This window comes from Pelobates fuscus, chromosome 3 (genome assembly GCF_036172605.1).
Source record: "Pelobates fuscus isolate aPelFus1 chromosome 3, aPelFus1.pri, whole genome shotgun sequence".
Lineage (NCBI taxonomy): Eukaryota > Metazoa > Chordata > Amphibia > Anura > Pelobatidae > Pelobates > Pelobates fuscus.
Window position 1 is genome coordinate 210,371,296 of NC_086319.1, and position 22,824 is coordinate 210,394,119.

The 22,824-nt window shown below is 42.5% G+C and overlaps 1 protein-coding gene across 2 annotated transcripts in view; it reads left to right on the plus strand.

The window, feature by feature from the left end:
- The window catches only part of ARAP3 (ArfGAP with RhoGAP domain, ankyrin repeat and PH domain 3), a 137,799-nt gene that overhangs the window by 51,740 nt on the left and 63,235 nt on the right, over positions 1–22,824 (plus strand). For both annotated transcript variants that reach the window (XM_063447921.1, XM_063447922.1), the window contains exons 3-8: positions 843–904; positions 2,120–2,190; positions 3,298–3,374; positions 8,292–8,558; positions 18,292–18,361; positions 19,593–19,713. In XM_063447921.1, coding sequence (XP_063303991.1) covers positions 843–904; positions 2,120–2,190; positions 3,298–3,374; positions 8,292–8,558; positions 18,292–18,361; positions 19,593–19,713 — 668 coding nt within the window. The remainder of the gene's footprint in view (positions 1–842; positions 905–2,119; positions 2,191–3,297; positions 3,375–8,291; positions 8,559–18,291; positions 18,362–19,592; positions 19,714–22,824) is intronic.

The window sequence follows — 22,824 nt, forward strand, 5'->3', positions numbered from 1 at the left end:
ATGACTCGGTAACACGATTTAAACAGCCAAATTAATAACATTCTTAAAGATCAAATGTTGAGCATATGTGAAGTGTTTACCGTAGTTCACAAAATAGAAAAACTCTTACTATTTCAAGGAAAATTATGCATATGCATGCATTTCAAGCGAGTGTGTATTAAATGTCGTCACGTCAACATCTTCTGAGCCATATATTTGCTATCATTTCTATAATACATATACATAATGATCACCAACAGTCAGTACATAATTACAGCTTAATATTATTGACATGTTTCCACGGTTTAGTTTTTAACATGTGGATTCTAGTTACATTTGCCTCCACTGATGACTGACCATCACTTGTCATGTACCTTTTTTCAAATGGGCATAAATGCATACTTCCCAGTCAATTGTCGTATAGAATCTATCAGTACCTAAGGAACAGCTTGTGTCATGCTCGTTTAACCAGCGAATTATGGCAATGGATAACCTCACTTGGTAACTTTAGGCAGAAATATAGCTTAGCTATATTACTCTAAATTTCTCAATTTATTTTTAACTCACTGCAAATTAGTGAACAAACCTGTTAGTGTTTCCACACATTTGACTTGTGGAAGTTCACAAGTATTTATTGGAATACACTGATCAGCCACAACATTAAAACCACATGTCTAATATTGTGTAGGTCCCCTCATGCTGCCAGAACAGCTCTGAATGTGTCCTGTGGAGACCATTGGTCTTTTCACCTTATTTTGGATGAAACACAGAAACAGAAGTGTTGAATGTTGACCAGAGTTTTTTTTTTTCAACCTGCATTGCTGTATGTCTCTGTTATTGAATGGTGGCTTTTGTTTCCACAGCAGCCTATCCCCTTCAGATGTGGATTTGCCTATTATTCCTGAAAGACCCACCTCCACTCTTGGTAAGCCATCAATAGATTTGTGCATGGCAGAAAAATGTATTTTGGTCAAATCACTGCACCTTAAAAACGAAAATTTGGTTAGTCCAATAGTCTTACATTTGGCTTTTCAGTTTATTGAATATTGTCCATGCAAGAACATTTGGATGAGCGCAAAAATGTGTCAATCAGTGTATTGCAAAATATAAATATTAAATACACATTATCAATTTATAAATGAAGATTTAGCCCTGGTGAGAGGAAATTCACCTCTAGCGATTCTGTCATGGATTTTCTAGGATTGTAGTTGTTAGTAACTTTTAAAGCATGGTTTTTGGCATATAACTTACAATTTTAAGCCATGTTTTATATAAGTAACCAATAGAGGGAAAAAGAGCGGTAAAATTAATGTATACTTGTTAGGTCTTTTGTTTACTGCTCTTCATTTTCTTCATCTAGTGGTCACAGCTCTGTTCTGTTGAAATCATAAAATAAAATCAGCATTTAGTGGCTATTCCCTAACCATCAATCATCTTTTTTTTCAATCGGTCATCTAATTTTTTTGGTGCCACAGACGGAACTCCAGATCACGAAACAAGTGAATTTGCTCATCCTTTGCACTGGTATTTTGTTCATCCTTTGCACTGGTCTTTTGTTCAAATATCTATATGCCCCTTTGGAGTTACAGAATTTGGATGACCCATGAATTGGCCTGAAATCGTACAAAAACAAATCCACAACCCTAGCCATCAATATTCTGCATCTTATTAGGCATTTATGAATTTCTGTCATAATTACACTTACAAACAGATGATAACTAGAATATCATTGGTGGAATGAAAATATACTAGAAATTAGGAAAATTTACTACAGTGCAATAAATAGGAGAATGTTTAAAGGACACTCCACTGCCAAAAAATAAATAAATATAAAAATCACTGTTTAAGAGATATACCACAAAAGAAAATATGCATGCATTATATATATGAATACATGGAAATATCTAAAGACAGTATGCAAAAGATGCAGATTTCATGTCTATAGCCTTTGCAATCCCTCTTTGGCAACATCAATTATCATGGGCTATGTCTCTGGTGTCTTTTCTCTGGTGCATTTTGTTGCCCCTTCTTGTAGTTATACCCCTGGAAATGGGAAACACTAGAAGGGTAAGAATAGACTAATGGGAAGCTTATTTTGTGATTATAAAATTATTGTTTTGGTTTATTTGTTTTGATGCAGTGACTAATGATCCAATCAATCCGTACTGTGATGCAGTTTTCAACCGGCAACCTCAAGCACAGCAATCAAAGGTAAAAAGTACAAAATATGTAAATAATTTAAATATATATAAAATATAAATTCACGGAATATAAAACTAATAGTCTCCCATTTAATGGTTAAATGGCTATTGGGGTCCTGACAGGCCTACTGTGTCTCCTACCTATTTGTGGCACTCAGAAATCTTCAACAATCCTGGTTGGGCATTGAGGATAGTGACGTTATCATTGTTATCATTGGCATTTGTATAGTGCCATCGTATTCTGTAGTTTTTAACAATTTTATTGTGGGGATATAATGTCAGTGTACACAGGCTTCCCCAAACTCCGACCCTCCAGATGTTACTGAACTGCAACTCCCATGATTCTCAGTCTATCTATTTAATTCATAGAATCATGGGAGTTGTAGTTCAGCAACATCTTGAGGGCCGGAGTTGGGGGAAGCCTGGCATAGAGTGAAAGCTAACTTTTGTCGTTGCAGCTGTTTAGTGGACTGCTGTTGTGTTCCATGACCTCAAGCCAGCCACTTTGTAATTTAAGCATGCAAAATATTGGAAACAATTAATTTACCTTGAGTTGCTGTCATTAAGATGCTCTATTTTGGAAAAAGATATTTGAACTGATATTATAGACATGAATACAACTTTAGCTTAATGAAGCAGTTTTGCTGTATAGATCATGCCCCTGCAGCCTCACTACCTGCATGGAAAAAAAAAATTCACCTGCAATAAGACTTTACTTTTAACTCTGTAGATTAAACTTTAATGATACACAGGAAGCTCTTGCTATTATCAAAGCAGGAGATAAGAAATTCTAAATTTAAACAGACTGTGCAATAAAGGAAGTTTAAACTTTGGACCTGGAAGTGCTTAGAAAGGCTGTGTGAGTCAAATGCATGGAGGGCAGTATATACCAAGTGACTTAACTCCTGAGTATTGCGCAGTGAGATTTCAGGGGCATAATCTGTAACCAAACATAAATAATTGCTATATTTTATAGAGCCCTCTATAAAATATAGCCTTCTAGATAAGAACTATCAAGTACACAAATAACATGGTTAAGGACTCTATAGCAGTTTTGTTTTTTGTTGTTAAAATGAAGATTCCTTTAAAGAGAGTTTTTCTTTCTGTTACCACATAGGATACCAAAAATGCTAAATTACGGACTTGTGCCACTATGCCCATGTTTACACCTGGAGAGGAAAGAGTTCAGCTCAGGTAAGAGATATGTATTTACTTATGTAATAGCATAGAATGAATGGGTCTCTGTTGGTACTGGATACATTCTATGAAACAGAAAAAACATGGAACGTTTTGTTCTTCCTGTGAATAGCCTATTTCTGCCTCCTAAATAAATGTCAAAATTAGTAATGTGATACTAAAATGGGCGAAAAACATGAACGTTGAGGGGGAGTTATCCCAACTGATTCACAAACACAAATCAATAGAGATACAAAAAATTTAAGGATGGTGGGACTTGCATTGGAAGGGAATTAATTGCGGCGAACACTAAACCTTTGCCACTTCTAAATAGAAATTAGATGTTAGAAAATGTTTCCATAGTTTAGCAAACATAGCTAGCTAGCTAGATAGACAATCATTATTATTATTTACATTTATATAGCGACAACTTATCCTTCAGAGTAAAAATCTAATGGGGGGGAGGCAGGTAGTTTATGGAGTCGCCCACAAGAAGTTGCAAGTTAGCAATACGAGTATGATCAACAGACAGAAGGTCACCAGCAGAGTGGAGTTGCCAATAAGTGGTGAACCGATTAGTTCAAAAATATAGCAGGGGTAGATGTGTTAAGTGTTTTGTAGGTTAAGAGTTAATATTTTTAAAAGAATCCTATATGGTACAAATTGGTACAAAAGGTACCAATTGACTGAAGTGTAAAGTGTAAGAGGGGTGGAGGCAGTATGGTGTCTGGAGAGACCAGTTAGTAGAGAAATAATAGTAATGGGAGAAATTACAAGAGCATAAACCAGCTGCTTAGGAGCATCTTGTGTAAGAAGGGTCAGTCATGTGCAAAATCTTTAAGGTGGAATTGGTAGCATTTGGCAATATGTGAGGCACAAAAGGAGGCTAGAATCAAAGATAACATGAAGGCAGCAAGCTTGCAATGGCAGGCTAATCAACTTGCGGGGAGAGTGAAAGAAGAAGATTACTTTGGACAGTTTTAGACAGATTAAGTTTCAGGAAGCAGAAGAGATTGATGATGGCAAGAGAGGAACTGGAAACTTGTTCTAGGAGCGCAGGAGAGAGATTGGGGAGATGAGGTATATCTGAATTGTATCAACACAAAAGTGGCAGAGTAATCTAAAATAATTAATGTTTGCCAAGAGAGGTAGTATAAAGAGAGAGAGCAGAAGGACACAAAGGACAGAGCCTTGGGGTTCTTCCACTGAGACAGGATGAGAGGAATAAGTGTTACCAGAAAAGGAGACACTTAATGAGAAAGACGAAAACACAGCATGAAGAGTTTGGAGGAGGAAAGCAAAGGCCAAGTCATGCCAGAACCTTTAAAGAGAAAATGAGTAAATATATAGTATGGTAGTTAGATGGGAAAGATGTGTCAAAATATGACTTTTTTAGGAGGAGAACAACAGTAGCATGTTTGAAGGGAAATGTGACAATGCTAGTGGAAAGAGAGCAGTTCAAGAAAGTCGTTAAAGATGGCCCAAGGCAAGGAGAAAGAGATTTGATAATGTAAGAGGATATGGATCAAGGGGACAAGTAGTGGGGTGAGAGGAAAGGAGAAGACAAGACATATCCTGTTTAGTAGCCAGAGAGAAGGATGAAAGGGTAGGAGAGGCACATACCAAGTCAGGTTGATGGAGAGGGGAGCAATGGTGGAAGAATGTTTTACTTAATTGATTAATCTTGTAGGGAGCAACTTGACTAAGTGCACAATGGTTGGAGGTGTGTCTGCCTTAAGGGAGATTGGTTTAACCAGGTTGCATTGTCCAAAGCCGAGGTGAGGGTGGTGTTGCAAAAGAAGATAGCCAGGGTGGGATAGGGTAAAGTAGGGTTGGTTTCAGTTGCTAAAAGTCAAGAGAAATCATGTTTCTACTATGTTGGTGTTTCTCCTATGTTAGACTGAGGATGCTGGGTGAGGAGGCTCTTGTAAACAAAGCATAAGAGGTGGTGATCTAAGAGAGGAAACTGAGTGTTAGTGAGATTAGAGACTGCACATGAGAATATTAGGTCAATGGTATTGCCTGCTACATGTGTAGGAAAAGAAGTCCACTGGGATAGTACAAGGGAGGGAGCAATGGAAGGAAGTTTTGAGGCTACAGAGGTCAGAGTTGGGTTAATTGGAATGTTGACATTCCCAGGAATTAGTGATGGAGTATTAGATGAAAGGAAGTCAGGAGGCCATACGGCAGAATGGCCAAAGATAGGGAAAGGGGAGCCTAGGGGATGATAAATAGTAGCAACATTTGCAGAGATGTGTTTGCACAGGCCTAATTGAGTGAACCTCAAATGAAGAGAAAGTGAGGGAAGGGAGGGACAGAGGTTTGAAGGAGCAGTGGGGGGAAAGCAGAAACTCATCACTCTACACTGACTATCAGATTCTATTAGGGAGTGAGTTAATTGGAGACCACCAAAGGTTAATGAGGCAGTGGTAGCAGTATCTCAGGGAGATAGCTAGGTTTCTGTTAATGCCAGTAAGTTTATGGAATGTAAGATGAATAGATAATGCATTAAACAGATGCAGAAACAATTAAAGGGACACCATAGTCACCCAGACCACTTCAGCTCAATGAAGGGGTCTGGGTGCCAGGTCCCCCCTAGGTTTTAACCCTTTAGATGTAAACATAGCAGTTTCAGAGAAACTATGTTTACATTGCAGGGTTAATCAAGCCTCGAGTGGCTGTCTTCCTGACAGCCGCTAGAGGCGCTTCTGCAACGCTGGATGCGAAAATCGCATTCAGCGTGCAGAACGTCCATAGGAAAGCATTGAGAAATGCTTTCCTATGGACTGTTTGAATGCGTGCGTGGCTCTTGCCGCTCATGCGCATTCCGCTCCACTCGGAAGCTGAGGAGAGGTCACCAGTGCTGAGGGAGCCCGGCACTTGATTAAAGTAAGTAACTGAAGGGATTTTAACCCCTTCAGCCCCAAGGGAGGGGGGCCCTGAGGGTGAGGGGGACCTAAGGGTTATATAGTGTCAAGAATACAAGTGTGTTTTCCTGACACTATGGTGATCCTTAAAAAAAAAAAAAAGATTCTCAAACGTAAAATTCCTGCATTCTAGGTCCCCCTAGACTTTACATCTACTGCACTACTACACTGAGTTTTTTGCTCAGACCAGGGAGCACCTCAGCCAGCCATTAATCTCCCTTAATTTACTATGACAGTTTTGGGGGAATTTCTCATAAATCTCTGCACAGCAATGTTTTATGAGAACAGCACAATAATTCTGAGAGTTTCTGTAGAATTAACTTTTGAACAACTTCCAGAAACCTATGCTGTGCAGCCATTTAACTCTTCATACATCTGCATTATTGTAGTAAAACGTTAAAAAAAAGTGCATGTTTAGGTGTGAAAACTAATTATTATTATTTAAAGCAAAAATAAATTACTGAATAAAAAAGTATTACTAAAACACACACACACACTAACTGTAACCTGACCTATACATTACACCTGGAAAAAGGTCTGGAACTGGAAAATAAAATTTGGGACATTATTTTTTTTTAATGTTGCAGCTTTGTCTGACAATTATTTAAATTCTTAAAATTCTTAAATTTTTCTCAAATCAATCTCCATTTAATATCCCTGAATAACAAAGCAAAAACCAGATTATTGAAATTATTCCAAATAAATTATACATATATACAGAAAGAAAGCTGGACTTTCACATTGACATAATTATTCAGACGCTTAACAAAGTACATAGTTGAAGCACCGTAACACTGATTACAGCCTCAAACCTTCTTGGGTATGATTAAAAAAGTTTTGCACACCTGCATTTCGTTAGTTCCTCCCATTCATCTCTACAGATCATCTCATGGTTTGTCAGGTTAGATAGGGACTGTCAGTGGCAAGCCATTTTCAAGGCTCTCCAGAGATGCTCGATATGGTTTAAGTCCAGGCTCTGGCTAAGCCACTCAAGGACATTCACATAGTTGACCCTAAGCCACTGTTGCATTGTCTTGGTTGTGTGCTTATGGTCATTGTCCAGCTGGATGGTGGTCCTTTGGCTTAGTCTGAGGTCATGAGTGCTTATTATACATATCTCTATTATTGCTGTGGTTAGCTTTACCTCAAACATGATCAGTCTCCCATTTCAGGTCGCTGAAAAACACTACCACCATGCTTCACTATTGGGATGGTATTGCACAAGTGATGAGAAGTGCATGGTTTACTCCACACATAAAGCTTCAAATAAGGGCCAAACAGTTTAATCTTCATTTCATAAGACCAGATAATCTTGTTTATAAGCATGAGAGTCATTTAAGGGCTTTTTTTTTGCAAATTCCAAGCCGGTTTTCATTTGTCTTGCTGTGAAAAGTAGCTTCTGTCTGCCCAGTCTGCTATAAAAGCCATATCGGTGGAGTATAGCACAAACTGCCAGCATTGCAGTGAATGTTCCACACGTTTGACCCATTTCCACATATGATATCAGGAACTCTTGGTCACCTCTCTTACCAAGGCTTAGCTTGGCGAGAGATATTGCTTAGTGTGGCCAACATCTCAAATGTGGTCAAAACAAATGGGATGCATCTGAGCTAAATTTCAATTTACATACCAAAGGGCTTTGTCATTATGGGATATTGAATGTAGGTAATTTAACCCCTTAAGGACACATGACATGTTTGACATGTCATGATTCCCTTTTATTCCAGAAGATTGGTCCTTAAGGGGTTAAACTATTCTACCATAAGGCTGCAAAATAAAAAATGTGAAAAAAGTCAGAATATTTACTGAATGGACTGTATATGTAAAATAAAACAAGTATCAACATTTTTTGGAAGAGTGCAGAGTACTCCTAAACATCTTCCATATATATTTTTCTGTTGTCTTTCTATTTATGTCCTCCCCTTTCTATCCATCCTTTTCCTATGTTTCATACTGCCTTGAAAAATTATCAACACCTATATTAAAACAGTTTTACTTTCTATAACAGATCTTTCAGTGATCCAGCCAAGGAGAGAAAGAATGATGATGAGGAGGGAAAAACACAGCGAATCACGCAGATTGTGCATAACGAACAGGAAGGTTATTCTACTGTAGATGCACCACTGGCTAGCAAAAGGTTTAGCCTACCCTCTCACATGTACAAAGATGAGTTACTGGAAGACTTGACTATATCTCCCTATGCCAGCTTTACCTCCCTTTCAGATAGAACACGGCCAGTGATGAGTGGATGGCTGGACAAACTCTCACCACAAGGGTGAGTTGAACTTTCACAATGGTAAACTATTTTTTTGAAAATCTGTTTATTGAGGAGTATGCACATTCATCAATAGTAACAAAGTAAGTCACACAGGTCTAGGTATGTAATAAAATAATATAAATAAAGCATAAGTATGTTATAACTAAGCTGCCGTTAACATATTGTACATGATAGAGATTACACTTATCAACAGGGTAACTAGACCCATCCGTCCGTTAGTTTAGTTTCAGCAGGGTATCATAGATAAACATGGGTAACCTTACATACCAAACTACACCATTTGCTATATTCGTGGTTTGTGGTTAATACACATAGAGGAAGTATATCTGGAGTTACATCCGCCCTTATATACATATTCCGATATATGAAGTTGTTGTAGAAAGCGCCCATATATAATTCCCATCTCATAGGTGAGGTATGTATTAGCGGGTTAGCATTAATTATACCTGTGTATAACTCTGTTTACGGTGAATGTAACAACATGCTTCGTGATGGATACCCCTAACACCAGGCTAAGGTGGGAGTCGGAACTAGCATCCAATCTGAGCCTCGCACCTGACACACCTGTGTTCCCCTCGATTGTGAATCTCGGTTGAGCTCGTACGTTGTCCATGTATCCCTGTACCCGAAGGAAGGCGCTTATGACTCCCCCCCCCCTGTTTATCATGAGTGATATGTCCAAATGCTATGTGATGAGGGTGCTGCTTCTGTACAAGGATGAACTGAGTCATGTGTCTGTCCGGTCGGGGGTGCTCATCATGCTAGGTACAGTCCTGCTATTCGTCAGGTATCCATCCCACCTGATATCCAGGTGCCTCGTATCTACAATGAAATGTCCCTATGTGTATTATGTTATATCAGCGAGTGTAAGTTCCAGCCCACCCTGTTACTCTCCCATTGTAATGTGTTATTTACTAGTCTCACAATGAACTCCCAGTAGACCCATCTGGCCCCGAGCCCGGGTCCCCACCCGCCGACGAGGTGAGTGAGGGAATGGCGAGAAGCGAGGGGTAAGGGGTAAGCAAGTTACACGGGTTGTGATCCCTCTGGCCCAGGTCGCGCTGGGCCGTGCCCCCAACGCGGGTCCCGGTGTATCCCCATCACCGCGGTAGCGGGAGATGTATAAGAACCACGGCCTCCACATCTCCGTGTGCCTGGTTTCCCGGCCTGTTAAAGTAGCGTATGCTGCTTCTGCTCCTTGGATCTCTTCCACCCTGTGGATCCACTCCTTTTTGGTAGGTATGTCAGTTTGTTTCCAATGAGCTGGGATGCTGGCTTTAGCAGTATCGCAGTATCGATTTCTTATACGATGATATAGATAATGACGTGATATGTAGCAATGCCAATTCCGCGTTCCAGTCCGGGAGGTCTCCCAAAATAAGGATGATTGTTTCCCTGATCATTTCCCAGTATGGGGTAATAGCTCCGCATTCCGACCAGATGTGTAGTACCGTTCCGCGTGTCTCCTGACACCTCCAGCACACCGGGGGTATTGAAGGGAATATACGATGTAGTAAGGCAGGTGTCCTATACCAGAGAGAGAGAGTAGTTTATAGTTCATTTCTTGATAATAAGAACTCATCGAACTCTTATGCTGCCAGAGCATTGCCGTATCCCATTGCTGTGTCGAAAGGGATTTTCCTAGTTGTTCTTCCCATTGCCGTTTGAACGTTGTAGCCGCCGCTGTTTGACCGGTCAGGAGATGTTGATACAGCGCGGAGATAGCGTGGTCTATAGCGATGCCTCGGTCGCAGAGGCCCTCGAACCACGTGAGGTCTCTATGCAATCCGTCTTTGTGCGGTAGTGATTCGTAGAAGTGTTTCAGTTGGAGATATCTGAATCGGAGGAGATGTGTCTGTGTCCTGTCACCCAAGATCGAGGGAAGAGTCCGTAGTCTTCCGCCCTCAAGTGTATAGGTATTTACGTTCCAGCCTCTTGTAAAGGCCAGGCTCCAGGGGGAAGTCCCCCACCGATGGCCGCATTATGTGTAAGTGGTATCATCAGACTGAGAGTGGGGGAAATGTGGTCCTGATTTCTTATAGACATCCAACCCAGCAGGGTTTGTAGAGTCAACCCTTACCTGGTATGATGAGTTGGTGATCGTCTCGAGTGATCCCAGACCTGCGCCTCCAGCGTTGGTCCGATGAGACCTCTGTCAAGCTCTACCCATTGTTTAGTTGAAGGTGTCGTGTGCCAGTCTAGTATACGTTGCATGATTGCAGCCTGATGGTATTTCTTAAAGTCGGGTACCGCTAGTCCTCCGTGAATTCTGGGTCAGCAAATGATGTCATGTCGGATCCTAGATCGTCCTCCCCACCAAATAAACTTGAGCACCGCCGTTTTCAGGGTGAAAAAGAAAGCCGATGGCAGAGCGAGAAGTATAGTCTGCATAAGGTACAGGATCCTCGGGAGAATATTCATTTTAATTACCGCAACCCTTCCGTGCCACGTTATATGCCCATCTGGAGAGGTCCGAGAGTACAGCCTTTAATAAGGGCGTAAAGTTATGTTGGTATATGTCGCTCGGGGCCTCAGATACCCAGACTCCCAGATATTTGATTTTATGGTGACACCAATGAAACGCGAACTCTGATTCCAAAGACCGGAATTCCTCCGTTGGGAGCGTTATATTCAGGACCTCGCATTTCGAGACGTTGAGCTTAAATCCAGATATCTGTCCAAATCTATCAAATTCCGAGAGGAGGCATGGCAGCGTGATCCTGGGGTTGCTTACAAAGAAAAGGAGATCGTCTGCATACGCTGCCACTTTGTGTTGCACCCCCTTCCAGCCGTATCCCTGTATGTCCGGGTTTTGGCGAATCGCCTGTAGCAGTGGCTCCAGGGTCAGTGCGAACAGTAAGGGCGAGAGCGGGCATCCCTGCCGAGTTCCATTGTTGATTGCAAAATCCTCGGTCGTGGCCCCGTTAATCCTCACAGACGCGCGTGGTCTACCATATATCGCAGATATCCACGTAAGAAGCCTCTGACCACATCCTTGCCAACGCAGAGTTTCTAGCATATATTTCCAGTTGACATGGTCAAATGCTTTTTCAGCATCGGTTGATAACAGGAGCAACCGTGTCCCCAATTTTCTCGCGTGTTGCTGGATGGAAAAGAGTCTCAGCGTGCTATCCCGAGCCTCGCTACCCGGGATGAAGCCCGTCTGATCTGTGTGTATTAGATCTGGGAGTAGCCGTTTGAGTCGAGTTGCTAGGACCTTCGTGAACAGCTTGGCGTCAACGTTCAATAGTGAGATCGGTCTAAAACTACTGCAATGAAGTGGGTCCTTCCCTGGCTTAAGTAGGACCGTGATGGTGGCTGCTAGGGATTCCCTCTCCAGGGTCCCGCCCTCGCCGACAGCATTGAGCACCTTGGTAAGCCAAGGTAACAATATACCCGAGAAATTTTTGTAGTACCCCGTGGGATAACCATCTGGGCCAGGGGCTTTGCCAGTTTTGGACGCCTTAAGGGCTGCGGCTAATTCTTCCACGGTTATCGGGGCGTCTAACAGTGTGGCCGAGTCCTGGTCGATCGTGTTGGTGACCGTGTCAGAAAGGTAATCCTGTGTCTTGGCGTGTTCTCTCACGGCTTCAGTGTCTCCATTAGGCTCATAAAGATTATATAAGCGTTCGTAAAATAACCGAAACTCCTCTGCAATTTTCGGAGGAGATCTACCCCGAGGTCAGACGAATCTTATGTATTTGCCTATGGGGTTGGGGACCTTTCAGTAGTCGTGCCAGATATCTGCCTCCTTTATTGGCGTGTGCATAGTAAAAGCCCTTTGTGCGTTGCACCGAGCGGAGATGTCTTTTCAAAATAAGGTCTTTAAGGTTTCTCCTCTGTTCCATTAATTCACCGTATATCGCGTTCAGCTGAGAGTGTTTATGTTGGCGTTCCAGGTTCGAGATGGTTCTGTATAAGCGTATAAGGCCTTACGCTTCTGGGAAGCAATGCGTATGAGTGTGCCCCGAATCACACTTTTGTGAGCCTCCCAGATGGTGATTGGGGAGGACTCTGGGGTGTCATTTTCTCTGAAATATTGTTCTAAGGCTTGTTGGATCTGCATCTTGGTGTCTGGATCAAGTAGTAGAGCTGCATTAAGTCTCCAGGTCCAGTTCTTCGGCCTGTATAGGGGTGAATTCAGTTCTATCCCGACCGACCAAGTGGCTGTCTCAATTTCGGCTCCGCATAGGTGAGAAACGCCTTCCTGTGCAATGAGGATATAATCTATACGTGAGTAACGGTTATGAAGAGCCGAGTAGTAGGTGAAATCTTTCGCCGAGAGATAAAGGGTCCTCCAACAGTCCACCAGTCTCAGGGCTTCAAACGACTGTCGGATGGATCTAATGCTGCGTTGCGGTAGGCAGCTATGACCTGTGGAGTCCAGTGCTGGGTCAGGTGGGGCATTAAAATCGCCCCCAACCACTAGTATCCCATCTGTGAAGTTTTCCAGTTGGTGCAGGGTATTGCGGACGAATGGGGCCTGCCTCTTATTGGGGACATATTTAGGCGCTGTTGTGTATATCTTGTCCGCTATGGTTCCTTTAAGGAAGAGATACCTTCCCTGCGAGTCCTGTACACGTTCCAATTCTTTAAAGTCCAATTCCGCAGCCAATAATATAGCTACTCCAGATTTATGCGCCGTCGGGTGGTTGCAGAAATAATTATTAGGGAAGTGCCTATTCCGTAGTCTAGGGGTTGACCCTTCCTTAAAGTGCGTTTCTTGTAGCATAGCGATTGTAACGTGTTTTTTCCTCAATTCCCGCAGCAGGTGTGTCCGTTGTTCAGGGATATTGAGCCCTCTGCAGTTCTGAGTAAGGAACTTCAGGGGCGTGCTTTGGTAAGCCATACGTACTATATGTGATGGTTGAAGTTCCTAACTGATGTAAGATCCGGGGAATCCGCCAGTAATCCGGTATGTCAGGAAGATCCACAGGCCCGGAGCGTAGGCAGGCCAGCGCGCTGTAGTAAAGAGGGGAGGAGGTGGGTGGAGGGAGGGAGGGTGAGGGTAAAGGAGGAGGGGTAACAGCAGACGTCAGCAGTAGGTGATCCAAGCTCGGCACCCGAAGGTCGGGGCCAGATGTGTCATGCGTGTGTAAAGGGAGTTGTGTACCCCGTGTATATGTAACTCCCCAGATACCGGTAGGGTCCCGAATTTAGAACCCCTCTACAGGGTGAGGGGGGACTCGAGCGGCGACCAGTTTCAGCAGGAATTCGCTCCGGGGCCGGCCCAGGAGTCTAACTTTCCGCCATCTGGTCACCAGCCAACTAGTGCGAGTGTGTGTGGCAGGGAACGCGGCTCGAGCTCCAGCCAAGCAAGGTGTCAGAGAGTCGATGGGTCAGATGTGAGGCCTCCCGCTCCACCATAACCCCCCAGGTCAGAGTTAAGCAGGCAGTAACATCATGCAAACAGTGCGCAATCACATTAGAAGCATATAATTATTAACATCAAACAATATAAAGACATATATAAAGCCCACGTCAGTGATTCTTATTCCAGTGCATCCCGTCATTCCCCTTATGTTTCATTCTACGAAGCTACGAACTGCCTATGTCCACCCATCCCCGCCGCCCCGGGATAATTTGCGTGCCCAGTTTGTCTCTAGGCATCAATTATCATAAGTGTAAAGGCGGTGTCACTACCCGCGTACATACCCAGGAACCATCTAGGAATTGCTCAGTAAGCTCCCACGCCTAGTGCCATAACAGATTACGCATTATTTGTAGCAGTACATCCCCCGAGTGTGCCCAGTTAGCTTCAACGTGGGGGGTGGGTATGTAGGGGGGGGCGCAACATGAGTGGTCATCAGCCAGTGGGGTCCTTACCATCTGTGTGCCGATGTCAGCAATAACCCGATATATGCGCCTAAGACTTCGGGATCCTATGGATCTAATTCTAAGTACGAGTGTGTGTGTATGCAATTGCCGGCCAGTGGGCCCAGTGTATATCAAGCGGCTATGTACGTGCCCATCCAAGTTTTTCTAGGGGTCGGGAACATAGTGGAAGTGAAATGGGTTCTCAAACAAGCGGTGACCATGTGTGTTCGCCTGTAGTTACCTATGTACAGCAGCGTATGAGAGTGGGCGTTAAAGTGGGGCATACGGAGGTTAGTGTCAGGGTACAGTAACATACATTAAGGCACTTAGTGGTATCCTCCCCCACCCCCACATTCCCTCCCCCCTAGTCCCCCTCCACGAGTGAAAGTCAATATTTCTAAGCTCATTCAGGCCAAAGCAATACCCTCTTCCATAAAGAAACGTCCACCTTCAGGTAGCTGTGACCAGGGTTACATGCTGAATAACAGTCACCCGCAGGGCTATGAGTTTACCACATCCGCGGCCCCCCCATTCCCCCCATCCCAAAGCAAAATCAAACCGTTCCATCTTGTAAATTATCTAGAATAAAATAACCGGGATTGATTGATGCAAATGAGTCAGTTGTCCCTTGCACATGCCTCAGGGGCGATCAGGCCCTCTGCACGCACCCACATGCCCATACCCCCCCTCCCCAAACCCCAAAACTTTAACTCAGAGTACCTGAGAGTGGAACTATACGGCAAACCTGCTCCTCTTAGGTTCCGGGAGACAGAAGCGGGCAGCAGGCATCAGCAGGAAGGGTCAATCCAGCCCTGGCTAGTCGTGGCAGCAGGTGGTAGTGGGAGCTGGCAAGGTTGTGCTACCTTGGGGTGGTGCGTGGTGGCTGTGAATTCGGGTGGGTGGCTGACTTTATTCCTCTGGGGATGTCGGGTCCCCTCGGCCTCCAGCACGCTGAACTGGGGGTGCTCTCAGGCCTCGTTGTCTAAGTCCCCTCTGCGGCCTTGGTTGGAGGTTCAATGTCTCTAGTATCCAGTCAGGAACCGGTGGTGAGGGGAGGCCCATCTCTCCCATGAAGCGCGGCACCTCTTCCGGCCATCTCATGGTGAGCCATCGATTTTGATGTCTGGCCTGCAAGGCAAAGGGGAAGCCCCATTTGTATGATATGTTATGATCACGTAGTATCGTTGTGACTGGGCGTAGGGCCCGTCTGGCCTCTAGCGTCATTGGGGAGAAATCATTGTAAAGGGAGTTGAGCCCCTCTGAACGGCCAGGTCTGCCGTTCCCGGGCTTTCGTCATTATGGTGTTCTTCACTGGGAATGAGTGCAGGCAGCAGATTAGATCTTGCGGGCCTTCTTCCACCGTGCGGGGTCGCAGGGCCCTGTGCGCCCTCTCAAATTCTATCTCCGACGGCGGTGATGGTTGTAGGAGGGAGCGGAAGAGTTCAGTGAGTATTGCCACTGCGGCCCCTGGACCCCCAGCCTCTGGCACTCCTCGGACACGTATGTTGCATCTTCTACCCCTGTTGTCCACGTCCTCTAGATGTCGGCGCATGGAGAGTAGCATTTCACCCTGGCGTGCCACAGCTGTATCAGTGGCTGTCACGCGGGCTGTAAGGGCCTCGCTCGTTTTCTCCACCACAGTGATGCGGCCCGCCTGTGCGGTGAGTTCATTGCGGATCCCCGCTATCTCGGTGTGCAGAGTTTCTTGAATTGCGGTGGTAATGGCATGGAGATCCGATTTTGTCACCGCTGATGCAGTCAGGTCGCGCAGGGTACTCTCAATACGACTCAGAGCCGGTATCTCCTGCTCCGGTGCGGAGGCCGCCGCCATTTTGGGGCTGATGGATTCTCCGCTCGCCCCGGGTTGCGGCTGTAAAAAAACGTCCAGCGGTCTCTGTTGTGGGTTCTTTGGGGTCTGGGTATGTTCCGGGCGTTTAGTGCGCCCCATTAAGCTTGCTTGTCTGCGCTTATTTTATGCAATTGGGGTCCAGTGGAGCGGAGCTCTCTCCTCACGCGGCCATCTTGGTCAGAGCCGGAACCACGCCCCTTCACAATGGTAAACTACTATCTTTTACTACAATCTATGCTTTTTGTAACCAAGAGATAGTAGGGCTCTCATTGGTGAGACAATCAATGTAGAGAAAAAAGTGAGGTCTGGGACAAGATTTTTTTCTTGATGATTTACAGTTAGTTTAGTGTATTTCATGTAAGCATTCCCTCAACAGTGACTTGTCTTTTTCAGATTAGGAAAAAATTCCCTCTAAAATAAAACCTCCAATGTCTTAAACACAAAACAGCTTTGCTTTAAGCTTCTACTGAGAAAGTAGATTGTGAATTCCAAGTTGTGTGACACAGAATAATCCTCTAATAAAATATCTGCATGTAAATTAAAAACCACTATAGTCACCCAGACCACTTCAGGTCAATGAAGTGGTCTTGGTGCCAGGTCCACCAGGTTTTAACCCTTCAGATGTAAACATAGCAGTTTACATTGCAGGGTTAATCCAGCCTCTAGTGGCTGTCTTCCTGACAGCCGCTAGAGGCGCTTCTGCGATGCTGGATGCGAAAATTGCATTCAGCGTGCAGAATGTTCGTTGGAAAGCATTGAAAAATGCTTTCCTATGGACTCTTTGAATGCGCGCATTCCTCTCCACTCGGGAGCCGCTGTCGGAGTGGGAGAAGAGGTCACCAGCGCCAAGGGAGCCCGGCACTGGATTAAAGTAAGTAACTGAAGGGGTTTTAATGAGTTTGTTTTCCTGACACTATAGTAATCCTTTAAAATGTCAATATAAGCATCAATACTACTACAGCTGATTGTAGTGGTTATAATGTTATGCTTTTTAAGGTACCACTTTTGCTATCTAATAATTTTGGAGCGGTTAGAAAAAAAATCACTCCTGCATTATCCTTTCAAACATATCCATCCTTGTACGGCAATGATAGCCAGAGAAAGCTGGGCTAAAGTGTACTCAGTGTTTTCAGCCTGCGTGCCATGCAAGGGGAAATACGCACTGTTTTGATCAAACTACCCAAAAATAGTGTGACATAAAACTGAGGGAACAACACCTTAAATGAACAGTATAAATGTAGGAAACAAAAACTGTATTCCTATACTATAGTGTCACTGTACTTACATCTTCATAGCACCTCCCTCCCTTTAAAAAAAAATAAAAATTAAAAAAGCTAAAGTTTAACTTACCTTCTTTCATTGCTGAGGCTTTCACAGCACTGCTTACCTCTCTGCCTCCCACAACGTCACAGAGAAGACGTGGCTTCATCCGTCATAGCCAAGTCCAGTGCTCCTCATAGATGCAGATGTGCGTGCATTCAAGCTCCCACACAGGGTAGCATTGCATTCAATGCTTTCCTATGGGCTTCTACATTACTTGACTGAGTTTTACTCGGTCAGTGCACAAGAAGTGCCTCTTGTGGCTGTCAGTAACATAAAAAAATGCAATGTTTTAGCCACTGCATGCAGGCCACTTCATTGAGACTATGATGTTCCTTTAAGATGCATAGCCTCTTTAAGCAGCCACATAGAAAATAATTTATAACAGTATATACAGATCTTCTTTATACTTTAAAGGAACACTGTATCAATATTAATACAAACCTGTATTCCTAACACAATGGTTCATAGTTAGGTTAGTGCACAACCATGTTTGCTCCAAAAATATATTTTAAAAAAAAAGTGTTGGTTTGAGCTTTTCACATATTTAGGTGCAGCTTCTTTTTATGCTATATGTCTTGGTATTATATTTGTATTTACTGTTTTAGACATTTATTACTAGCGCCTGTAATCTACTTGTTTTTTTGTGTAGGTATTATGCCAAACTTAAAATGTAATGTATAGTGGATATATGGAAATATATGTTTAAAATTAAATTTATAATTGTCTGTTTCTTTAAATTAGGAATTATGTTTTCCAGAAAAGATTTGTTAAATTCGATGGACAAAATCTAATGTATTTCGGTAACGAAAAGGTATGCTATAAATTGGATAGAATATATTGACTATAAATATTCACGTTTTATCAATAGAAGCACCTTTTTCATACAATATCTTTCTCATTCTCTTCTTATGCTGTACCAAACAGAGATGGACAAAGTTTCAAGGTAACATGTAAGATGATACTGCAGTATCAATTGCAAATACAGGACCATATGTTTTCCCTTTGAAGAATACATTACATATATCTACATTGTCAACAATAAAGTTAAAGGAGATCTCCACATACTTCATGTATAAAAATAATGTTTTTTTCTTATCAGTCAGTTTACTAAACCAATAAAAAAATAAACAGAAGCACTTTTTCTCTATCCCGTTGTCATATTCTTCCTGAAAGAAGTGCTAAGCCTTTTTTGGGAAAAATAACATGTTTGTATCTCTTCCATAAATCCTCTCTGTTCAGGGGTTTATGTTTAGCAATCTTTCTTAGCTTTCTTTGCTGTTTGCTCTTTTACCTTTCCATTGTACATTTCTTTTCTTACACAAACTATTGCAGAAATTATGCTAAAAATTATTTTCACTTCTTTCGTTATAGTTATAAGAAGGCATATTAAAAATTCTCCTATCTTACCCTTTTTTTTTCCAGTAAAAGTGACTTATATTTTCTTAATTAAGAACTTGTCATTAATTTTTTTTTTTTTGAAGAATCACACATAAAGAGTTACTCCAAGCACCATGACCACTTCAGCTTTGAGAAGTGTTCATGGTGGTAGGAATAACGTGACACATTCAGAGATATTTGCACTTTTCTGCCAGGGGTTAGCTGCATCCCTGGCACATGTGACCCAATGAAAATCTGTCATCAGCGTGCACTGCCGACAGATGTTGTCAGCTTCTCCCCTTCCAGGCAGCACTGACTGTAAGAGGAAGCATTTGCTCTTCCCTCGCTCTCCCTCTCTCTTGAACTACCTCCCTCAGTTTTGTACATTTAGTTTTTTTTTTAAAAATATATATACAAAGAGTCTGGAAAACGGTCTAGTCAGATGCTTTTTTAAAATTAAAAAAAATACATGTTCACTTTATAAATGACTATGATAGTGAAAGTGTGATAGTGATACATAATTGCCTTTCAAGTACTGTATACATACTATTCATATTTTAATACTATTCAATCACTGTACACTATGTATTGACCAATGAGCAGGGATTTACATGCCTAATTTTATACTCTTCTATACAAGTAATATTCTTGTTATGTGATTATAGGAGCTGTATCCTAAAGGGGTTATACCCCTCACGTCAATCGAAATGGCTCGTTTAAGCAAAGAGAACAAGTTTGAAGTAGTTACAAAACACAGGATTTTTGTCTTCAGAGCTGATTGTGAAGGTGAGATTTTATTTGGGAAAATACAATAAAACAAACACTTTTGAAATAGAGAAACGTTATTTAAACAAAGTTGTTTTCTTAAATTGCCAGTCTATTCAGATTCTATATAGGTGTCTATGTGCATAGACCCTAGCTCAATCATTATCAATGATTTTGACTTAAGTCCATTTCCTGTCTACATTACTGTTTGAATGCCAGTGTCATGCTGAGCACATTCATTGTGTCTTGTGTTCGAATTGGCTATAAGGAAGACACAAGCACAAAACTTTATTTAAAAATGAAGCAATTGTTTCCTTTACCTTCCTTTGAGAAAAGACAGATTGTGTGCATGTGAGAACAACCAGAACATATTATGGACTCCCAGAATGCATGTTGTGAATTTTAGCAGGTATGAAAAATATTAGCAATCTGATATAAAACTGGAGTTTTGGGCCAACAAAAAGCATTACAAAAATTCTCGTTATTCCCTGCACTAACCGATTGTGACCATTTACGGTAGAAAATCTGTAAACATAAAACAAATCTGAATAGCTAACTTAGTTTTTTGCTGTCATTTTGTTAAAGGACAACTTCAGTTCATATCTGACCACTGTTGTTATTGTATGTATCGACAATGGATTCAAAATTTGCCCAAAAATACTACTAATAATAAAAAGATACATTTGAAATCCCCCCAGGGATGTGCATTTTCCTGCAGTGAGAATTGCCTGTCTAGAATTCAGAAAAACAGGAAGCTGGTGAGACCTGCCTACCAATCTTCACTTTCGTATTGATTTCTTTAGGCTAGATGAGCACAACAACATAAATCTCAGTCCAGCACAGGGAAATATAGTTGAGTACTGTGAGCACTGTAGCAATTGAATTTATGTTAAAACATGACTAAAACTGATGTGAACCGAAGTCATGGTGTGGCTTCTATAACATAAATGGATACTCTAAGCAGGAAAACAACTGTCACTGAAGTGGTTTTGGTTTATAGACACGTTTATTGCCATTTAGGAGTTAAAGGACCACTATAGGCACCCAGACCACTTCAGCTTAATGAAGTGGTCTGGGTGCCTGGTCCCTCTAGGATTAACCCTTTTTTCTATAAACATAGCAGTTTCAGAGAAACTGATATGTTTATATTAGGGTTAATCCAGCCTCTAGTGGCTGTCTCATTGACAGCCGCTAGAGGCGCTTGTGTGCTTCTCACTGTGAAAATCACAGTGAGAAGATGCCAGCGTCCATAGGAAAGCATTGTAAATGCTTTCCCATGAGACGGGCTGAATGCGCGCGTGGCTCTTGCCGCGCATGCGCATTCAGCCGAAGAGGAGGAGAGGAGGCGGAGAGGAGGAGGAGAGCTCCCCGCCCGGCGCTGGAGAAAGAGGTAAGCTTAACCCCTTCCTCTCCATCCAGCCCGGTGGGAGGGGGACCCTGAGGGTGGGGGCACCCTCATGGCACTATAGTGCCAGGAAAATGAGTATGTTTTCCTGGCACTATAGTGGTCCTTTAAATAATTTTGTTTATGCAGCCCTTTTTACAGCTCTGCTCACTGTTACTCACAAAGTCTCCATGAAAAAAATCAGATCTTACAGCACAGTCTGTTTACTCCATAACAGAGGTCGGCAACCTTAGACGCACACTTCCAGTGTGTGCAGAACCCACAGCTAAACTTCCTTTATGCTCTGACGCTTTCTTGAGAGTTAGAGCATTATCACAGGTTACCATGGCAATGCTCTGTCTCACCAGAAAAGCACCAGAGCAGAGAAAGAATGATGAGAGGTCAGCACCCATAGAAGATGCAGACTGCTCCCCTCCATTGCAATGGTAAGAGGGTGAGGGCATAAAACAACTACTGCAAAATTCCACCTAATACACAATCCCACTACAAACAGGCACACAACCCTACAAGCAGCCCACACACAATACGACAGACAACCCACACCACACAAGCCCACCTACAAGCAGCCCACATACATACAACATACCACAAACAATCCACATACATACAGATGAAAACACAGACAGCCCTACACACATAAATACCACAAACGTGCACGCATACATAACACAGCAGGCGGCCAATAATGACACACAATCCTACAAACATCCCACTCACATTCAATGCCATAAACTCACCCACACATAATACCACCATATACATTCACATAGCAAAGATATACTAAACACATACAAAACAAACACACAATGCATGCAGCCCAGACACATACACAACACTATGCGCTGCTCACATATACATCCATAAATAACATTTGCAGAAATAACCAACATACATAAATGTTGCCTTAAAAAATATGGCAAGTCCCATTAGGACTTTAAAACTTTGACACAGTGCTACCAAAAAATACCCACCCCTGCTTCTTATTTCTTGCTCTGTTAATTTAAGTTTAATCACCCTGAAGGCAATTACAGGCATTAGTATGCAAATAAAAGAGTAGAGTAGAGACGCATTATAAATTTAACACTTATGCACTAAAAAAAGCTAAACTATTTAGACCTATTTTTCATAAAATGTGTAGGGAGGCTGTGTGTGTCATAGTTAGAAGACATATGACTATGGATGCATAAACAATGTTTTGGTGTATACGTAATTAAAAAGTTAGACTGGAATACGTATACACCAAAACTACTACATTAAGCTTTAAGAACCATTAAAGTCACCCAGACCAATTAGATCCACTTCTAGTGGCTGTACTCCTGACCCAGTTCACGTAACGCAGGATCTAATAGAAAAACATTGAATTCAATGTTTTTCTATGTGAAGCATTTGGGGGTGCACATCAGTTTCCAATGAGGAGCATTGTATTGGCCATCGGATCAAGAACCGGATGATGTCACAGGAAGCGGAGTGGCTTGAAGCACTGAGGGAAACTTTTTTTAGGTTTTTACTAGAAACTGGGATGGGGATCTAAAACAAACCTGCTTGAATTTCTAAAGCTATAGTGTTCCTTTAAATTGTTTTCGTGCTTAGAGTGTTCTTCTATTAACAGGTCAGTAATAACTTAGTAATAGAGATCCTATCAAGGTAGTGACTTACATTGCTTGTACCAGCCTTTTTCGTGTTCTCCATACAAGTACCAGAAATGTACTGTACAGGTGCTGGATATG